Source organism: Haliotis cracherodii, unplaced genomic scaffold (assembly GCF_022045235.1).
Source record: "Haliotis cracherodii isolate W230 unplaced genomic scaffold, xgHalCrac1.p SCAF_9, whole genome shotgun sequence".
Lineage (NCBI taxonomy): Eukaryota > Metazoa > Mollusca > Gastropoda > Lepetellida > Haliotidae > Haliotis > Haliotis cracherodii.
The window spans coordinates 55,620,767-55,643,118 of NW_027266343.1; the positions used below are offsets into that span (position 1 = coordinate 55,620,767).

Below are 22,352 nucleotides of genomic sequence, written 5' to 3' on the forward strand. Positions count from 1 at the left end.
TTCTGGGCTCCATCGGAGCACCACCAGAGCCTCTTACGAGTTATGTGCCTTCTATGTTCCCCCCTTCTGACCAATCAGATTCCTCCTCTCATATTGCTTGAATTTGTTCAAACAAAACGGAGGCGCCCAGTTATGACGATCTCATCGATAACAAAGGTCTTTATTTTAACAGGTTTTACCTCGCAGAGTGCATCATATCACTTGAGCACCTTGACTGAAAACATGAAAAGATTTGTAAAATATCTGTCAACGCTCAATTGAAGGTACACATGCTCAGCAAATTCTGCAGTAAAACAAATTTGACACGGCAGTTGCCATGAGGTTAATGAACCGGATATCGATTCTGATTGGACTATGCATGGACTCATTAGTCCAGCCAAATTATAAAGTTCCATAATGTCCAGCCTAGTTCGGCAAGGGTGGAAACTGGACCTTTAAAGTCAGTTAACTCCCTTGCCTCGGGAAGATGTACAATAACACGCTATCAACTAAGTCAACAAGCCTGACCAATCAATTCATTTTGCTGCCTCTTACGACCAACACAGATTGCAGTGACCTATTTTACCCTGGATCCTCCCTGGGTTCAATGTATTGACAGGATATTTTTCCATGTAATTCAGTGTATGGTCATTTTAACCATAACCCTGATTGACATTTTCATCATTATGTCTCAGTCCTCACCTATATATATGGCAGACGACAATTCCAAAATGCATGTTTCTTATTTTTGACAGCATCACACAAACACTTTATGGCCTATGTGGCATACATATCACATACGTAATGCTATCATATAATAAATCAGCTGATCATAACTGACAGGAAACTAAATTGGGTGAAACAAGTGTTGTTCCACATACCACACACTCGTAACATGCATATGTTGTGACAGCATATTGATTTCGTAACAGCTTCTGATACTTCCGGTTTGATGCTGGACCATAGAAGTCACACGTGAACTTTTTTTTGCTTTCGGTCAACACGCAAACCTATTATCAGTTTCTCCGTATACTAAAACTCAGTATTGATATTGAACTTGAAACATATCAGTACCTCTTACAAAATCGATAATTAATCCAACTGTTGTTTATTGTCTTGTCAAACAGGCTTGACGTATCCTTCGATGTCGTCAATCTCATCCGTAAAATGGTTTCATCCCGCGCCATGTTTAAAATGCATGGGCTAAACGCGGTTATCTCCCCTTTGTGCAAGAGGGCCCGTGTGGGTTATATTTTATGACGATTCATCTAAGTGCGTAACAATATCACAATCAGACACATATTTTCTTTACTGGCGATACGGTGATTCCATTTGTAGAATCCTGATGTCGATCTATGTCAGTGTTCGCGATCGATGTATCATACATAGCCGGTAAAAACATTAGTGGTTTATCGACACAGTATAAGCCTATGACACTGTTTTATATTACCCGCTCTATATATCTGCATATATATATACACCATATGTGGAAATGGACGGTGTCCACCTATAGATTGAATTTATCAATTAATGAAAGTTTTGATAACAGGGCTTCATGGCATTTTTAATCTTAGTAAAAAGAAAAACAATAATGTATGCTAAGACGGACGAACATGCTACAATGTGAATGCTGTTTAGCGATGTAGTTATGGGAGGCCCATGTACTGCATGTTTTGATCGGAATTCCCATGATATCAAAGACATATTGAATTTTCTCTTTTGGAGTTGATATAGATTGCATAAGTATCAGAACATTTATAAATATATGTATAATAAGATATAAAACAATTGCCAAATAGTTTTGAAAATATTATAATGAAAACAACCCGCGAAAATGTTCAAAATCAATCGAATTTACAGATTATGTCCACACGCTTCTAATATTCCGTCTTCCTGGGAGTGTATGTATCGTGTGTATATTAATTTATATAGACTTTCTTTAACCTACATTATACATGTAGGGGTGGGGTGGTATGAAAAATCATTTAGTGCCTAGCGAGCTCAAGAAGAAACACGTCTTTTGTCTGATTTGATTAAGGCCCTATAGCTGAAATAGTGCGTACACAAGAATTTATTTATTTAAACAATCATATTATTACTTCTTTCAGTGGCATCTAGAAGTTCGTGTGATGAAGTAAGACGAGTTCTATGGACGTCGCACTAATTGTAATAAAGAAGTTGTTCATCCATAGAACTCGACTTACTTATTCATATTATTCTTTATGAAATATCACTTTGCGCAGATCCATTTTGCATTCTTAAATATTCTCAAGACGATTCGTGTTTTTAATATGCAGAAAACGAATAATGTCAATTCACTGCAGCAACATTACAGCAACTGTACTTTACTCAGAAAGTGTTATCTCAAATATAACATTTATTACATTTGACCACTTTCTAAATGGCATTGTGTGTTCATAACATTACAGCACATACGCATATTTTTTATTTCCTTACTTTTTCGAGATTTAAATAAATATATATTTACATGGATGTGCCACATAGAGAAGTCAAATCTACGTGGTGTTTTTTTTTTAAATGTGGTGCCAACTCTCATTTTACAAAACAGCCACAAAATGTCAACGACAGGTGCCCGTACGAGTTATCTGCCCCTGTTGATGTCGTTAACCTAGCGTAAACGGGTCGTGATATCAACACGAGAAGACGTCTAATGACAACTGTCAATGCTTTAAAGGATAATATCTGACCAGAAACAGTGACAACAATGGACGAACCGATGGAGGATATGCAACCAGATTCTACACAAGAAAGTCAATCGTCAGAAACGACAAGGAAAGCGTGTGCTCCTCTCTTGAGACCAGGGAGTATGGGTAAGATTAAAGATGACTCGTGGGCTCCATTTACGACTTCAATATCAGTCGTACACACACAGAAAGACACAGTTAATTGACAACATCGAGTCTCAGGGGTAACAGGTTATTTCGTTTCTCGATAGATTAGTGTCTCTGCAGTTTCGTCATCTCTAGTCTTGTTCTTTTCAGTTTCGTTACTGATGACAATAAAATTGTGAATGATCAACAACGACCTGCATGTGCAGTCAGTTTCTTCGATTACATATTTTATTGCTTTTATTTATTACTTTAAGAAATGACTTATATGTGATGGAATAAATCGTTTGTGTCACAAAATGAGTGATGGTCGAAGTGACAAGCAAATTTGTGTTTGTACAACAATGACTCAAACACCAGTTAAAATGCATGAAACATATGACGAGGTATGAAACTGATAATCAGAGGGATTATCTATTCCTGCTCGGAAGCTCATATTCAGGCCCATGGTAGCAGCACATATCAGTATGGAATCCCAAGTTGGAAGAAACAACCTCCCAATTCATGCTGAAATTATAACTGTTATAACTAATGTTATCATGATTATGGCTTTGTCAATACATATGGGTAGCCATCCGGTCAAAAAATGCAAAATTGAAATAGAGGACAAATGTACAAAGTAATAGTCAAATGTTACAAATAAAGGTCATGCAAACAGTGAATTCAAAATACAAAAGGATACCAATGAACATCTTGCAAACAAAAGACGTCATATGTTTAGAAAGGACAATGTGTGCTAAAGAATATGAGTGCTCAAAAAGGACACTAAACCATGTAAACTGCTAAAAGTCAACGTTGAAAAAAAGAACACCAGATGGCAATTTGTAAAACATTCCAAGTTTAATCGGCTTGTCCCACCATGTATATCATAAATGGATGCTGAAGTGCTCAATGTATTGCGTCATTCCACACCTATGTTTTTTTCTGTATCAATGCAAGACGATACACTTTCTAAAATAAATTACTTACTACTTGTTTAATGACCCCCATCCCAGCGTGTTTGTCAGTCACATACTGCAAAATGTGTCGTACTTAGTGTATGAAGTTCACAACTAAAAATAGTTGCTACGAACATGTGTTTACAGCTAGCGCTTCCATTGGAACCTGTTCTGAAATATTAATTCTGAAGAAGAACCATGTGATTTGACGTAAAGATGCATTTCAGAGATAGAAACTAACATTTTAGTCCACTAGTCCTTATAATGATAACATACAGCAAAGCCCTTAACAATGTGAAGTTTCTACTAGTCCTTATGATACCTTAACTATTGGCCAATTTGGCAAGGACTACAGGACTATTTTCTTTCGCTGCACAATTGGATACATATTGTTTTGTGGCCAATGTATTATGATGCTTGTCGTATCGTGACCTTCACCCCTACAACCTACCCCTATGATATACGACTGGTCCCTTAGCCTTACAAGTATGCTTGTTACCGTATTTTCTTGAGTATAGTGCACACCCGACTATAATGCGCACTCCCCTCTAGCAGATTCAGTATTTTGGATGAAAACAAATTCGAATATTATGTGCAGAAAAAATTACACCATACCCCCTTCAGCGAATTCCGGTAAACGGACGGGTGATGAGAAACTTGTTCATTACAAATTTGAAATTAGAGATAAAAAAATCACCAGACATTTTGATTTACCGTTTAAATTGTAGTTTTTGTTCTGCTAGGCCTTGTTTTACATCCAGGGATTAAGATTACCTTGTGTATTTTCTCGTAAACTAAGCCAGAAACAGCAATCAGCTGTGCACACGTTTTCTTGGAATCTACCGGTGATTCGGTCAAGACACACCCAATAATATAACTTTACAGGATTTTAATGCAAGGGTTGGCAAAAATTGTATCTGAAAATCAGGAATAATATATTCCAATATCTTGTTATTTTAGCATTGTTTAGTTGCAGCTTTTACTAAATATATTTAAAATAATTATAACCCTAAGCGAAGCAGCTGATCGCTATTGCCGGGTATTATTTTTCACATGGAACCAGTTTGACCAGTTACAGTCGAGGCTCCCGCTCAAGTGATCGCGAGAATGCAGTATGCTACATGTATCAGTTATCAGGATAGTCCTATGCTTAGGATAGGTGACCATTTAGAAATAGTTTTAGCATCACAAGTTAGCCCATGTTGACAAAGTGAGTGAGTTTGGTTTTACGCCGCTTTTAGCAATATTCCAGCAATATCACGGCGGGGGACACCTGAAATGGGCTTCACACATTGTTGACAAAGTGAGACAGGTAGAAGCCACTCACACCTCAGTAAGGGATGTGATGGAATCCTCAAAGATGGAACCAGTGAAGACATTAATTAAAATGTAGCATTCACTTGTCAGGCTGAAGATCAAGGTTGATTCTCCTCCTGCATCTATTTCCAGTGATGATGACGCTGACTCCAGAAGATTATCAGAATGAATACTGGCCGAAGCTGCAGGGAGCTATTGCTCAACTCCTGACCATGGACCCCGGAAGTTATATCCCGATATCATATGAACAGATGTACAGGTAGTTATTGGTGAAGTGACTGCTCCCCATGTCACCATTCTAGCTTCCTTGCACATCAGTGATAATGTTATGCACTCCTGATTAGGGAACTGATGACAGATAGGATGATCTATGACCACACAATGCCATTTAGAAAGTGGTCAAATGTAACAAATTGGTTTATTTGGGATAACACTTTATCAGTAAAGTACAGATTCTCCTAGAGAGGGGTACACAAAGTACGAGATCTAGACTATATGTTGTTGAACTTTCATTTTTTGTGGAAGCCTCGGTGGCTGAGTGGGTTAGTTCGCTGACTTTGTGTGATGGTGATTAGGTGCCTCACTCTGGCAGTGTGGGTTCGAATCCTGGATGGGACTCAACCCAAATAAGTACGAGAATCTGTACTTATTGAGAAAGTGTTATCCCAGATATAACATTCGTTACATTTGACCACTTTCTAAATGGCATTGTGTGTTCATAGCTTCCGACCATGGGAGCTGTGCCAATTTACACTTGTCAGAGGATTACACAAAGTATGTGATCTAGACTACCAGTTGTCGGGCTTTCATTATTTGTGGAAGCCTTGGTGACCGAGTGGGTTAGATCGCTGACTTTTTGTGGTGGCGATTAGATGCCTCACTCTGGCAGTGTGGGTTCCAATCCCAGATGGGACTAACCCCCCAAAAGTACGAGAATCTGTACTTAACTGAGAAAGTGTTGTCCCAAATATAACATTTGTTACAGGATGAGTAATGATTTTCAAAGATGTATTTTAACAGTGCTGAATTCTGTATTTTGAAACATGAATGTCAACTGTTATTCTAAAAAATCTTCAATGGTCTTTTAGAAGTTGGGAAACAAATACATGACACTTTTTTATTTGTTGTAAATGACATGTGAGGGCTACACTTGTCCCTTCATCAGGTGAATACTGAGTGTTATTCTTTGTTCATGTGATGTGCATGTTTAGATGATGTGAGTCTAAGACTACATCCTATGATATCCTGGGATACAGAGACAAGCCAACAAGGACAACAGGGATATTGTCATACCTCCATGTCGGAATGTTTGTTTGTTTGTTGTTTAACGCCACACTCAGCAATATTCCAGCTATATGATGGCGGTCTGTAAATAATCGAGTCTGGACCAGACAATCCAGTCATTGACAGCATTAACATCGATCCACGCAATTGGGATCGATGACATGTATCAACCAAGTCAGGGAGCCTGACCACCCGATCCTGTCAGTTGCCTTTTACGACAAGCATAGTCGCCTTTTACGACAAGTGTTGGTTGCTGAAGACCTATTCTACCCCGGAATCTTCACGGGTCCCATGTCAGAATGATGAGATCTTATTGGTTCACATGATCTTGATGTAATACTATGTATGGAAAATTTCTGAGCGGGAGAATAAATCCCAAATACCCCGCCATGAAGAAGACAGGCTGCATGTAGATTTCTGAGGGAGAATAAATCCCAAATACCCCGCCATGAAGAAGACAGGCTGCATGTGGATTTCTGAGGGGGAATAAATCCCTTGTACCCCGCTTCAAATAAAAAAGCTGTACACTTTTTCCAAGTCATGTGACACAGCACAAGTTAACCTCAGCTCAAGGGTGATCTGATGTTCCTCTGTTCCAGCTGTGTGTACAAGTGTGTGTGTAAACAGTTCTCAGAGCGGCTGTACTCCGATCTGCTGGCCTTGATGACGTCACATGTCCAGATGCTCAATACACAACTCGAGGGCAATGTAAGTTGCATGTTCTCTCTCTTAGCAAACCTCAGAATGTTAGTGTTGTGCAGAGACAAGTAAACCTTTAAGAAATCCAGCTGATGTCGATATGTGGTGTATTCATTATGAAACATGTTATTATGATTGTGAATGTGATATGAATGTTATGTGTAAATATAATTGATGTAGAAAGCATTTGTGATAATGATTACACAGCCTCAGCAGCAATATGATCACCTAAGATGAATAGGAATTTGTTCTGACATGTTTGAAACACAATTTTCCAATTTCATCTGAGAACTAGTTGCTCTTAGGTTTTCAGTCTTATTTAGATTTTAACATATGTTTGACAGGAAAGAAATAGTGTTCCTACCTTTCCTAACTTCCACTTCATCTGATAAAAATGACTTTAGTTTGTTTCGCCTTTGTAATGCTACTCAGTAGATAACTGTAGAAACATGTGATATTTCAAAATCATCTAACTTCTTGAACATGTTGAATCTGTCTTCATTACAGAGATTTCTGAAGGTATGGTTTGTTGGTTGGTTTGTTGTTTAACGCCGCACTCAGCAATATTCCAGCTATATGACGACGGTCTGTCAATAATTGAGTCTGGACCAGACAATCCAGTGATTAATATCATGAGCATCGATCCTGAGAGAGCCTGACCGCCCGATCCTGTTAGTAGCCTCTTACGGTAAACATGGGTTGCTAAAGACCTATTCTACCCCGGACATTCACAGGTCCTAAGGGTATGGTGTGAAATCATCTATATTCACTGTGTTTAATGTTTCAGATGGAAGATTCAAAAAAGTTTATTGAATGTTTCTCCTACACAATGCATCAGTATCTCCAAGCCCTGGCTGTCATCGTCCCCATCTTTAACTATATGGTGAGAGAGGCTTGCTGCCCCTTCTACTTCTGTGTAGTGATATGGGCGTGGAAGAGCACCCAGTTACTGTATACTTGTATTCCCTGTGTTGGTCCTTGGTGGATAGAGCCCCCTGAACACATGCTTGTTGATCCTTGGTGGATAGAGCCCCCTGAACACATGCTTGTTGATCCTTGGTGGATAGAGCCCCGTGAACACATGCTTGTTGATCCTTGGTGGATAGAGCCCAGTGAACACATGCTTGTTGATCCTTGGTGGATAGAGCCCCCTGAACACATGCTTGTTGATCCTTGGTGGATAGAGCCCCCTGAACACATGCTTGTTGAACCTTGGTGGATAGAGCCCCCTGAACACATGCTTGTTGATCCTTGGTGGACAGAGCCGCCTGAACACATGCTTGTTGATCCTTGGTGGATAGAGCCCCCTGAACACATGCTTGTTGATCCTTGGTGGACAGAGCCCCCTGAACACTTGCTTGTTACTCGTGTGTTCATTTCAAGGCAGCACTCAGGATCAGATTGAAGTATTGTTGGCAGCAACATGAGTATTATAAGATCGCACTCAGCAACACTGAGCTAGACTGTTTGTTACACAAACAGCAATGATGAAGAATATACTAATGAATTATAATCATTTCATCATGTTTATAATTTATTGTCTAAATAACATTAAATGTAGTTCATCATCAATATGTTTGGCTTCCTTTCAGAATCGATTTTATGTAGAGAACAAGTTAAAGAAGGACTTGAATGAGGAATTGCGGCGACTGTTTCGAATCCATGTGGCAGACCATCACATCAATAACTTACTGCGTGAGTTCATTGTCTGTTCTAGCTAGGTCAAGAACACTTTGTAAGCTTTGACTATGAGATGTAGTGTAAGCTTTGACTATGAGATGTAGTGTAAGTCTTGACTATGAGATGTAATGTAAGTCTTGACTATGAGATGTAGTGTAAGTCTTGACTATGAGATGTAGTGTAAGCTTTGACTATGAGATGTAGTGTAAGTCTTGACTATGAGATGTAGTGTAAGTCTTGACTATGAGATGTAATGTAAGTCTTGACTATGAGATGTAATGTAAGTCTTGACTATGAGATGTAGTGTAAGTCTTGACTATGAGATGTAGTGTAAGCTTTGACAATGAGATGTAATGTAAGTCTTGACTATGAGATGTAGTGTAAGTCTTGACTATGAGATGTAGTGTAAGCTTTGACTATGAGATGTAGTGTAAGTCTTGACTCTGAGATGTAATGTAAGTCTTGACTATGAGATGTAATGTAAGCTTTGACTATGAGATGTAATGTAAGCTTTGACTATGAGATGTAGTGTAAGTCTTGACTATGAGATGTAGAGTAAGTCTTGACTATGAGATGTAATGTCTAGTGGGTCTTTATCCTGTATCAGGGGCATGGATGGCCTGCTTGTCCATTATAACCCAATTTGGCATGCAGAGTTGTGTCCCTTGGGCATTTGATGGTCTTTTGTGATCACAGGTTCATATTTGCCCTTATTATGATCACTGGTTTGTCAGCACAGTACCCATGCTTGTGGTTTTCGCCATAGTGGTAAATGTCTAAGACCTGCATCACTTTGTGCTGTCATCTGACATAAAGTCCTGATAGAACTGAAATAGAGCAACTTGCAACCACTCACTCACTCACTCACTCTTCTCATTTTTTTAATCCATAAGCATTTTTTTATACTTTAGAACGAGAAAATCCAGAAGAGATTCTTCATTTAATATGCAAAATAGTATTTCTGCAAATATATTTTTAATATATGATTAGAAACAATTGATAATTAGTCTTCTAATCTTTACACTGTGCTTCAGCTCTCTTGGAGGAAGTCAGCTGCCAACCATTCGCCATCGCACCACCTGTGATGGCTAACCTCATGAGAAATCTTCACTCATTAAACTCAGGCAAGTCTCTCTTCATTCACAACTTTGCCTGATTTATGACCGGTATCTGATTAGCACTGTAGAAGTTTGAAGAATCTCATCCGGGTGTCTTTTGATCTCACAGTGGCCTGCAAAGCATTGTGCTGCAATTTCATTGAAGTGATATCTTCTAGGAGATATCAGGGCAGTTGGTAGCCAAGTGGTTAAAGTGTTTGCTCGGCACTTTGAGGGGCGGTGGGGTTGCCTAGTGGTTAAAGTGTTTGCTTGTGACGCTTAATTCCCGGGTTTTATTCCCCACATGGGTACAATGTGTGAAGCCCCTTTCTGGTGTCCCCTGCCCTGATGTTGCTGGAATAGTGCTACAGCCAACTCATTCACTAACTCTAGGAGACACAGTTTGATCATACCCAAATGATATATCCTGTAGCAGCCAATGGTGGATGATTATGTAATGAACCGAAAGCAATTTGTGTGGATGAAACTTCTTTATAACTGTTGTGACGTCTTCAACAGGCATGTGAAATGTTTGCATCAAGCAGAATACAGGTCCATGGGTTGTGAAAACAGTATTGATGACAACTGGATTATGAAGCTTGTAGATGCACGCAAAGGTATAGGTAATTGTTAGGAGCAAGTAGACACTGACTGAAATGTAAGGAGGGGATAGAAAAGAAGTACCTTGTTATTGGCTCAGCTTGCTGTAGCCCAGTCATAGGCGGTTCCAGAGGGACACCACCCACCCACCTTTTTTTTTTTAAAACCAAATTTGGTATGTTGTAGACACAGAGGACTTTGATATTTTGGACCCCTCCCTTTTACAAATGCTCAATCTCATTAAAATCAGATCTTGTGAAAGTGACAGTCGGAATGTGATTTCTAATCATGCAATCTCGCCAAAAACCTGATCATAAAGCACGAGAAAGCTGCCTTCTGATTGGTCATTCCATTGGTCGGTCAAAGTTCGCACAAGGTCGGTCTGACGTGACCCGTAATGGGATGTCCTCAGATCTTTGTTTATCGGTAGCGAGAACTAATATCTGATTTTAATGAGATTGACAAATGCTGGACCCGCCCTTGCCAGTAGAGTTGATACCAAGATGGCCGACCTGCTGTCTGCTGTCAGGTATTGCCTCTGGAAGATAATGGATGTATATAGATTTGGACTCACTACATGTTGATACTGAGCAGATCAGAGTCATGTGACCCCTGTTTTCTGGTTTCAGAGTATGTGAGATTAAAACCAGCTTTATTTGCTAAGTTCATACCCAGTGTTCTTCCACCAACCTCTGTGACGGATTTAGAGAAATATATCGACGAGGTGCAGCAGATGCAGAGGGATATACACCTACTTCCTGACTTTGCACAGTGAGTTGCTAATCGGAGACAATGTGTTACCATGGTAACACAAACCACAATATTTTTATTACTCTGGAGAATTTAATCATTTTTCAATTGCACTACTCTTTTGGCACAGGAGTGTGTCATGAGGTCTTGGATTAATACAGAACTGCTTGTTTGTCAGCAGATATAGTGGATATTTCATGTGTCAAGTGAAATATCATTTTTCTCTCATCGAGTGAAAGGGGGAATGATGTCTCCTTTCCCTCGTCACGGGATGAGAGAAACATTATATTTCACGAGACACTATGAATATCCTCTTTATTATATAGTTTTTGTGTTTTGGGTTGTTTTTTTCATTTCAAATGGTAAACCTTAAAACATGAATTCTCCATCCATCGTATTTGCAACTTAAAAAGTTGATCTGAGTTTGCAAAATCTTTGAAAATATAAACAAAAGTCGCAAAAATTATTTAGGGTCACGAAAATTCTTTATCATACATTTGGATATGATTATATACGAAATCAACTTCAGAAAACACATTCATAAAAGATATGAGACTGCTGTTCGAAGCGAAGGAATACAAGCTGGTCAAGTATTGTATAAATTGGGCTGAGGACGTAGAAAGTAGAAATCCAAGATGGTTGTCCTCCTTGACTAGTAGCATTTGAGGGCCATAATTCTGAACCAGTTCTCAGGGCTTCAAGTTTGCTACAAAATGGAACTGAATAAATCTGGTAGAAAAGGTAAACATGGCCATCTTTTCTGTCTTCTGCAACCAGGTCCAGCTGCATACTCTGAGAACCAGAGAAATCAGGTTTCATCTGGACTGATAAAGTTACAAAACCGCGATAATATTACAAAACAATGATTAACTTAGAATACGGTGATAAGATTACAAAACTGTGATAAGATTACAAAATGGTGATCCTTGTAAGTTATTTTTTAGCCATGACCAGAGCAGGAAGCGGGGTTGTGAGGAGGACATCTCTGTCAACTGACACAAGGTTGGTGCCATACAATACACACGAAGGGGACCTGACAGTACACAATAGGCACATCACAAATCACAAATGGTACCTGACAACATGCAGATTGTATTTGATAATACTCAGTGGATATTTGACGATACACAATGTATTTTTTACAACATACGGCGGCTAATCAACAAAACACTACATGTGTGTGACAATACACAACAGTTATTTGACAATATTCAATGGGTATGTGACAATACACAATGATTATGTGACAATACATGGCAGGTATTGGATAATACTCAATAGGTATGTGACAATACACAATAGGTATGTGACAATATGCAATAGGTATGTGACAATATGCAACATGCTTGTCACAATACACAATGGTTATGTGACAATACACAATAGGTATGTGACAATGCACCATAGGTATGTGACAAAACACAACAGGTATGAGACAATATGCAACAGGCTTGTCACAATACACAATGGTTATGTGACAATACACAATAGGTATGTGGCAATACACAATTGGTATGTGGCAATACACAATAGGTATGTGACAATATCTAATAGGTATGTGACAATATCTAATAGGTATGTGACAATATCTAATAGGTATGTGACTATATCTAATAGGTATGTGACAATATCTAATAGGTATGTGACAATATGCAATAGGTATGTGACTATTCATTCACAATAGGTATATGACAAAACACAATAGGTATGTGGCAATATCTAATAGGTATGTGACAATACACAATATATATGTGACAATATCTAATAGGTATGTGGCAATACACAATAGGTATGTGGCAATACACAATGGGTATGTGACTATACACAATGGGTATGTGACAATATGTGATAGGTATGTCACAATACACAATGGTTATGTGACAAAACACAATAGGTATGTGGCAATACACACTAGGTAAGTGACAATGACAATAGGTATGTGACAATATGCAATAGGTATGTGACAATATGCAATAGGTATGTGACAATATGCATTAGGTATGTGACTATACACAATAGGTATGTGACAATGCGCAATAGGTATGTGACAATGGGTATGTGACAATACACACTAGGTATGTGACAATATGCAATAGGTATGTGACAATACACACTAGGTAAGTGACAATGACAATAGGTATTTGACAAAACACAATAGGTATGTGACAATACACAATGGGTATGTGACAATACATGGCAGGTATTTGACAATACACAATAGGTATATGACAATACACACTGGTTATGTGATACCACATTATGGATATGTGACTATACACAATGGGTATGTGACACTTCACAATGGGCATATGACAATACACAATGGGTATGTGACAATACACAATAGGTAAGTGGCAATACACAATAGGTAAGGGACAATACACATGTAACAATTCACTCTGGTTATGTGACAATACATACTGGTTATGTGATAACACACAATGGGTATGTGACAATACACAATGGGTGTGAGACAATACACAATAGTTATGTGACAATACACAAGGGGTATGTGACAATAAACAGCAGGTCACGATACACAATGGGTATGGGCCAATACACAATAGATATATGTAGACCACCCCTATTTGTGCTGGTTGAGTAAGGTGGTTTTTGTGTATATTGTTTTCCTGACCACTCACTTATCAACATTTTTTTTCAGTGTCCCAAAAGCAAGCAGTTATTCCCTGTCACCCCTTTGTGGGTAAAATGGAACACATCCATGAACAGTTTTGATGAAGAGACTGGATGAGTGTATTGCATCTAGGAGGGGAGTTGTGTGCTTGGACTTGAACTGTGATCATGCAGGAATTATATGCAAACTACAATCCCCTAATATTTCAAGATAAAAGAAGAGTACATCCAAGATGGGAAAGGGACACTGAAGACTTTGTGTTGCTTCTGTTGGAAGATGATAGTCAAGTGTTGTGACCGTAACCATTTGGGACTTGTGATGGTTCTCTAGCCACGAGTCTCATGTTCTAGCCACACCATCTCGTGTGTTGTGTTTTTGACACTGTGAATGGGCGTGATGGTTCTCGAGCCACCCCGTCTTGTATTGTGTTCTTGACAATGTGAGACTTAGGGATGTGTCAGGGCTCTCTGGCCACACCACTATGTATTGTGTCCTTAATTTTTCAGAGTTAGATAATCTTGGCAGTTCTTAAACCACGGGGAATGTGTTTGTGTGTTTGACACATTTAAAACTTGGGTCTCGCATAGGTACCCAAGACACTATGGTCTGTACTGTGGTGTGCAGGGTTGTGTCCCTTTGTCATGCCAGGATACACTGGTCGTAGGTTTGAACCCCAAATTGGCCCCAGTTACCAATCAGGTTCTGAAAACAACACATCATTTAAGTTTAACAGTCTGGTCCCACTCAGAAGCAACTCTAGTCCAGGTGGCTCAATCACCGTGTGTAGACAGAAGCCAGAGAACCTTCCAGATCATGGATCCGAGCTTTCTGCTGAAGGATGTGTTGTGATTGGACACTTGAGCAGGTGTAGTATTGATGGATGGCTGAGCTCATGACTTTGCTTCCTGGATTGTCCTTGACTCAGTTTTGTGTGTGTTTTTCAGAGGAGCACATTTGCTGAGACCTGGATCAGGGTATGTTCAGCTGTTAATGAAATCGGTGACAGGGTTAAAGTTCTGGGTGTTTTTACATGTACCATTGGTCACAAGTATAAATTGCCCCAATTATTTATTTCATTTGGCTAAATTTTATGCAGTAAATGACATGTTTGATGCAAAGGAATTCATTTTAAATGATATTAGCCTGAAGTTACAAAAGTGAAGAATCCTCGGCGTCAAATGCTCACTAACACACATGAGTAAACACAGTGTGTTTATTAACATTGTAAATACAAAAGAAATCAGTACTTTTTGGCAGCACTCTTTCTCTGTGAATTCTATTGTGAATCTGTCAGTTTGATTTGCATTGTATGCATGATGTCATCAAATTATGCATTGAATCAAACAATGTATCAAACATGCATGGCATCTGACAATGTTGACAAACAATGCATGATTTTTTCAAACAATGCATGTGGTTGAACAATGCATGTGATTAAACAATGCATGTCATTGAAAAATGCATGTCACCAAACAATGCATGACATCTACAAACAATGCATGATGTCATCAAACAATTTGTCACCAAACAATGCATAACATCTTCAAACAATGCTTGATGTCATCAAACAATTTATGTCACCAAACAATGCATAACATCTTCAAACAATGCTTGATGTCATCAAACAATGCATGATGTCACCAAACAATGCATGACGTCTTCAAACAATGCATGATGTCATCAAACAATGCATAACATCTTCAAACAATGCATGATGTCATCAAACAATGCATAAAATCTTCAAACAATGCTTGATGTCATCAAACAATTTATGTCAACAAACAATGCATGACGTCTTCAAACAATGCATGATGTCACCAAACAATGCATGACATCATCAAACAATGCATGATGACATCAAACAATGCATAACATCCTCTCAAATGATAGAAAGTGGTAGTGACACTTTTCACATCTGAATTAGGAACCAGTTATTTGCTGGGCACTCTTGGAATTATGGTGAACGAGCTCATCATGTTTCATGGCTGGGCAGGGACACAAAGTTGGAGCCACTCGTTGCCAGTTGTTGGACATGCACGTGTATGTTACTGCTGTGGAGATACTGCTTCAAGTGTTGGTGTTAATACATAAAGATTTGGCCTCGGCAGAATCATGTGATAAGGCCAGGCTTTTTTTAATTATTTTTTTTATGAATCCTCCGATTCTTCCCAAAATATAAAATTTGATGAAGTGAAAAGCAGTCATTTTTTTTTTTTATCCCAGTTACCAGAAATAGGTAAATTGTTAAAAAGGTTTACTCATTTACTGTTGCTATAGATTAAATAGATTATTTAAAATACTGTATACGTAATTAAAACCTCTTGAACGAATTATATTGAATTGCCTACTCCTCCTTTTTGTTCTTACCTACTTAACATTTGGATGATATCCATAAAATATCTGAATTCGCATGTACCGTATTCGACGTAATAAGCGCCCAGGGCGCTCTCAAAATTAGAAATAGGGGGAATATTATTTTGGTGAAAAAAAAACAGTTGAAAGATACATTTCGTGGTTTATGCTGACAGCCTGAAATGTTTATGTACGACAGATATATTTTTCTAGAATTTAATTGCCCACAATTAAGGGTGCATATAACACACGAGAGCGTATTGTAGGCGAATTAATAAGTCTTGTGAACATTGATCAATCGGAAGGGGTGCTAACTGGGATTGTTCACTAGCCAATATATGAGCAAATACCGCCGTGGTCGCTTATTAGAGCGGGGTGCTTATTACGTCGAATACGGTATTCTTAAATTTTTCGACCTTCTGACCTGAATGTTTTGGTCAAAAATCTGTAATCCCCATGGGGTTACAGATAGCTGAAGGTGGTCCAGTGGTTTTGGCATGGCAGAGTCAGCTGGTCATGTGTTCAAATCCCACATTGATCAGTTATTATCCATGGTCTGCCGGCACCATTTCTGTGGTTACATCAAATGATGCTAGGATTAGCAATTCGTGGTCAGAATCTGTGATTCCCCCTCAAAACCCTTGGTTTATCAGAACCAGATCGAACCTGTGTTAATCTGACACCTTGATAGGACTGAAATTCTGATAAATGTGACATAAAGCACAACTCACTCATTGCCACCACATAATGGAAAACTTCTTCCCAATGGAGCACTATCTGGAGGTAATAAACACCTTGTGTTTGTTGTACTATAGTTTGTATATGTGTATAAATTATGTGATCATTTGCTGTATATAAACAACTCCAGCTTGTGCAAACATACCTGTAACCTTGTACATTATTGTAGTACACATGTTTACATTGAACCACAGCCTTAGCTGCAGTAGACCTGGTGGTGTGTAGTAGGGCTGGGACTAGTCCAAATTTACTACCCGGGTACCCATCCCCCTATTACCCGACCCTACCCAGGTACCCACTGTAGGTGTCAGGAGAGAGAGTATTTAGATACATGTTTGAAACAATCGGGTCATTCATACACTGAAGGAATGGGTGCATAGCTAGTCAGAAAGAAGTGCGAACATTTGTGACTTGTAGTGTAACCATAGAGTTCCAGATAATTTTTGTCATTAAACAATAGATCACGTGACTAACCACAGGTCCTGGTAGACCTGTGGGTACCCGGGTCCTACTCAGTACCCACCCGACCTGAGTACCCGAGTTACCCGTCCCAGTCCTACTGTGTAGTATTAGAGATAGTATCCATTGTTGAAAACCATGTCATGTTATTGGAGCCGATTTGCACTCGGAGCATGTTTACTAATTAATCTTTTCAATACACCTAATTTCATTATTGCAATTGAAATCAATAATTCTGGTTATCTGAAATTTAATCTAGGCCAATTTGAATGTGACAAAATATATTATTCTACTCAAAATAGGTTACGGATCACCTGATTGTTTTCATATTATTATAGTTAATCTGTCATGCCAGGACAGGTTAACTATAGTGATATTACAGAATCGGATGGTCCTAAACTTTTTTGAGTAGTATAGCTTCCTGTGACCTGAGATGGGAACAGCCTCATCTCAGCTGTGAATGAAGATTGGAACGGCCTCCTCTCGGCCATGATCTGAGATGGGAACGGCCTCCTCTCGGCCGTGATCTGAGATGGGAATGGCCTCCTCTCGGCTGTGATCTGAGATGGGAATGGCCTCCTCTCGGCCATGATCTGAGATGGGAATGGCCTCCTCTCGGCTGTGATCTGAGATGGGAACGGTTTCCTCTCGGCCATAATCTGAGATGGAAATGGCCTCCTCAGCTGTGAACTGAGCTGCTAACGAACGGCCTCTTCGGCTGTGAACAGAGCTGGGAATGGCCTCCACTGGTTTAGGGTTTTGTTACCATGTTTTTTTTAACGTTATTTGCAAGTTACCCTTATCTCAATTTTTTACAAGTCCTGAATATTCAGGTACATGCAGTTGTGAAATATATTTTTCATTTTAGAAATTTGTTTGGTTTGTTAAAGAGTTTGTAAAACATACAATGTCCCATTTAGTAACAACTTGGTGATGGAATCATGGTATAAAGTGTTGGCGGAGAAAGACAAAGGGTGATACGGTTTGGTCATCCACTAGGTTATACTCTGGGTTATACACTGGGTTACCCACTGGGTTATACACTGGGTTACCCACTGGGTTATACTCTGGGTTACCCACTGGTTATCCACTGGGTTATACACTGGGTTACCCACTGGGTTATACTCTTGGTTATACTCTGGGTTACCCACTGGTTATCCACTGGGTTACACATTGGGTTATACACTGGGTTATACACTGCGTTACCCACTGGGTTATACTCGGGGTTATACTCGGGGTTACCCACTGGTTATCCACTGGGTTATACTCTGGGTTATACACGGGGTTACCCACTGGGTTATACTCTGGGTTATACACTGAGTTATCCACTGGGTTATAGTCTTGGTTATACACTGGGTTATCCACTGGGTTATGTCCAGTGAAGAGGTCATGTTATTTCTATACTTGGTTTGGTTGTTAATCATTACATAACTGTCCACTATTTCCATTCTGTGATCCCTGGGGAAATCTGATAACTCGTGTTATAGTTTCCACACACATTAAGTCAGTTCAATTGGAATAATTGATCAACAATCAAGATCATATCCTTTTGTCCTCAAAATGTTTTTTCTTTCAGTGGAGAAATAAGTGAGCATTCTGCCACCTGGAGGCTGGTTGTGTTTGCTGGATGCTGTTACCAAAGTCTTTTTGTTTCTATTATGAAATTGTTTCCATGCCAAAACTCTCCCTGTTTATTATTTTAATTATTTCTATGACATTTTAATTGGTTGTCAATCATTTCTTGTAAAAAATCAGTCTCGCCTATATTTTTCCTTTATCGTTTTTTTTCCTTTATCTACGACTATCGCAAGTCTATGTGTAAGTATGGGAGGTAACAAGGGGTTCTACGACTATCGCAAGTCTATGTGTAATGATGGGAGTTAACAAGGGGTGCTACGACTATCGCAAGGCTATGTGTAAGTATGGGAGGTAACAAGACTATCGCAAGGCTATGTGAAAGTATGGGAGGTAACAAGGGGTTCTACGACTATCGCAAGGCTATGTGAAAGTATGGGAGGTAACAAGGGGTTGTACGACTATCGCAAGGCTATGTGAAAGTATGGGAGGTAACAAGGGGTTCTAGAACTATCGCAAGGCTATGTGTAAGTATAAGAGGTAACAAGGGGTTGTACGACTATTGCAAGGCAATGTGAAAGTATGGGAGGTAACAGGGGTTCTACGACTATCGCAAGGCTATGTGAAAGTATGGGAGGCAACAAGGGGTTCTACGACTATCACAATTCTATGTGAAAGTATGGGAGTTAACAGGGTGTTCTACGACTATCACAATTCTATGTGAAAGTATGGGAGGTAACAGGGGTTCTACGACTATCGCAAGTCTATGTGTAAGTATGGGAGGTAACGGGTTCAACGACTATCACAAGTCTATGTGTAAGTATGGGAGGTAACAAGGGGTTCTACGACTATCACAAGTCTATGTGTAAGTATGGGAGGTAACAAGGGGTTCTACGACTATCACAAGTCTATGTGAAAGTATGGGAGGTAACAAGGGGTTCTACGACTGTCACAAGTCTATGTGTAAGTATGGGAGGTAACAAGGGGTTCTACGACTATCGCAAGGCTATGTGTAAGTATGGGAGGTAACAAGGGGTTCTACGACCGTCACAAGTCTATGTGAAAGTATGAGAGGTAACAAGGGGTTCTACGACTATCACAAGTCTATGTGAAAGTATTGGAGTTAAAATAGAGGGTTCTGCGACTATCGCAAGTCTATGTGTAAGTATGGGAGGTAACAAGGGTTTTTCTACGACTATCGCAAGTCTATGTGAAAGTATGGGAGGTAACACGGGGTTCTACGACTATCACAAGTCTATGTGAAAGTATGGGAGTTTACGTAGGGGGACAGTGGCAGTGACTTTTGGTTGTTCAAAGAGGTCCAGCTTCTTTCACTTACTAACATGACCAATTCCTTATGAATGCTATGGACTAATAATAACTCATCCAGTTAGTAAATCATATATTACATAGCAAAACAATACTACTTCATTAATCAAATGAGGTTTTTCGGTAGGGGTGAAACGATACATCATTGTGAGTTTTCATACATACAAAGCATTTTCTTCTGTATTGACACAAAACAATACACTTGCTAAAACTAATTAATTACGTCTCATTTAATTATCACATACACACACCAGCATTGTGTCTGTCAAATATTTCAATATGTGTTGTAATTAGCGCTTCAAGTTCACTTTTAAACATACTGCTATAAATATGTGTCGACAGCTATGTTTCCTTTGCAACCTGCACTGAAATATTTAAGGTCAGGAAGTTTCTATGCGATTTGATGTAAATATGTGTATCACGTATTGTATCATGATCGTTGTATCGTGACCTTGTTGTATCGTTTCACCCCTATTTTGGGGGTGAGGGAGAAGGCCATGGTTGAAATTCTTTTATTGGGGGGGGGGCTCATTAATATGTATATTTTTAAGCACCAAACAGTTTTGATGTATTATTACTGGTATATTATGATACAATATTTTGGTGGGATACCATTTTTTTCACCTTGGCGCTGTAGTTTTCGGGATGATATTTCTAAGATATGTGTTATCAATCTGTCAGCCTTACAGGGATACATAGTCACCATCTTTCAGAAACAATGACAGTATGTTGCTTTGTTCATAGTTTGTGTACAGAATTGTCAATAAACAAGTTGTTATTCTTTGCAACATGATATTAAATGAATTTAATATTTTCTTTGTTTTGTTGTTTTTTCAAATTTATGTTCACAACTTACAGTCGACTAGCGTGCAGATATGCCATGCCACCAGAAGAGGAGTTGTTGTTTTTGATGAGGATGATGGCGCAATGATGATGATTGTGATGAATGGAACAGATGAACAGGCTACAGCTACTTAAGTGGATTCAGGACCGCCTCCTGGTCTAGTGGGGGCACGGGTGACCCAGTCGTCTAAGGCGCCGCGATTCGCTGTGCAGAGTTGCGTCCCCTGGACACGGCAGAAACCTATGATTGTGGATTCGAATCCCGGTTCACCCCGATTATGTTTCTAGGTTTGTCAGTACCAAACCCGTGCTCGTGGGTTTCACCGAAGTGGTAAACGTCTGAGACCTGCATCACTTAGGGGCTTTCCTTCCACATTAAGCTGACACGTCGTGATATAGCTGGAATACTGTTAAAAGCGGCGTTAAACCCAACTCACTCACTCACTCACTCACAGCCAAGTCGAGCTAACAGACTGTGATGTAACTGAATTACTGATTAAACCAATCCCACTCACTTTAGGTCATTCAGTAAGATCTTTTGTGAGCCTCCCTTACCGCATCCTGTTGTCCTCTCAGTTCTTCTTTTGATTTACGAGTTCCAAGCACGAATATTAAAAAAAAAACTGATTCATACGAGGGTTGGTCAAAACGTTCTCAGCCTTAAAAACATACCAAAAATAAAAGTGCTCGATTGTATTTTTCAACATAATCTCCCTGCTTTTTAATTCACTTCTCATATCGATCGTAAAGCTTTTCAACTCCAGTCAGCAAGAAGTTTTCAGAAGTCACCCTGAAATACCCATCCACGTCAGCTTTGAGGTCTTCCTTGTCGTCATAGCGCTTTCAACGAAGGTGTTCTTTCAGTTTAGGAAACCGGTGGAAATCGCTTGGTACCAGGTGGGGCAAGTATGGCGGGCGAGGAAGCTCTTCTAACCTATATTATCACACAGCAGCCTTTGCAAGTCGGGAGGTGTGAGAAGAAGCATTGTCATGAAGTAGCAGAACTACAGCAGTCAGCTCTCCTCGCCTTTTGGGGGATTAGAATCTCTCAGGCGATGAAGAAAATCAGCATAGTAGGCACCGGTAATCGTCTTTTGACTTTCTAAGTAATCAACAAGGATCACACCCTTTGCATCTCAGAATACAGTGGCCATAACTTTCTTCACTGATCTTGAACATTTGAGTGAGTGAGTGAGTGAGTTTGGTTTTACGCCGCTTTTAGCAATAT

The 22,352-nt window shown here is 39.4% G+C and overlaps 1 protein-coding gene across 4 annotated transcripts; it reads left to right on the top strand.

Moving 5' to 3' along the window:
* The first annotated feature begins 2,616 nt into the window (after nucleotides 1–2,616).
* Nucleotides 2,617–20,794, top strand: LOC139452253 (CDK2-associated and cullin domain-containing protein 1-like). Of its 4 annotated transcripts, none has more exons than XR_011652355.1 (10): nucleotides 2,617–2,810; nucleotides 5,216–5,342; nucleotides 6,967–7,075; nucleotides 7,854–7,949; nucleotides 8,659–8,761; nucleotides 9,781–9,870; nucleotides 11,073–11,214; nucleotides 12,138–12,195; nucleotides 13,856–20,177; nucleotides 20,227–20,794. XR_011652355.1 is itself a non-coding variant. In XM_071233650.1 (9 exons), the coding sequence occupies exons 1-8, from the start codon at nucleotides 2,705–2,707 to the stop codon at nucleotides 12,187–12,189; spliced, it is 825 nt and encodes a 274-aa protein (XP_071089751.1). In that variant the 5' UTR covers nucleotides 2,617–2,704; the 3' UTR covers nucleotides 12,190–12,195; nucleotides 13,856–20,794. The 4 variants fall into 4 exon arrangements, 1 of the variants encoding a protein (XP_071089751.1); XR_011652356.1 differs by having other exon boundaries at nucleotides 13,856–19,735; nucleotides 19,782–20,794; XR_011652357.1 differs by having other exon boundaries at nucleotides 13,856–19,306; nucleotides 19,346–20,794.
* The last annotated feature ends 1,558 nt before the right edge of the window (nucleotides 20,795–22,352 follow it).

Coding starts and splice junctions, on each gene's coding strand:
- LOC139452253 (XM_071233650.1), top strand. CDS start 2,705: ATGGACGAACCGATGGAGGATATGCAACCAGATTCTACACAAGAAAGT. Junction 8,762..9,780: donor TCACATCAATAACTTACTGC/GTGAGTTCATTG, acceptor ACTGTGCTTCAG/CTCTCTTGGAGGAAGTCAGC. Junction 9,871..11,072: donor TCTTCACTCATTAAACTCAG/GCAAGTCTCTCT, acceptor TTCTGGTTTCAG/AGTATGTGAGATTAAAACCA.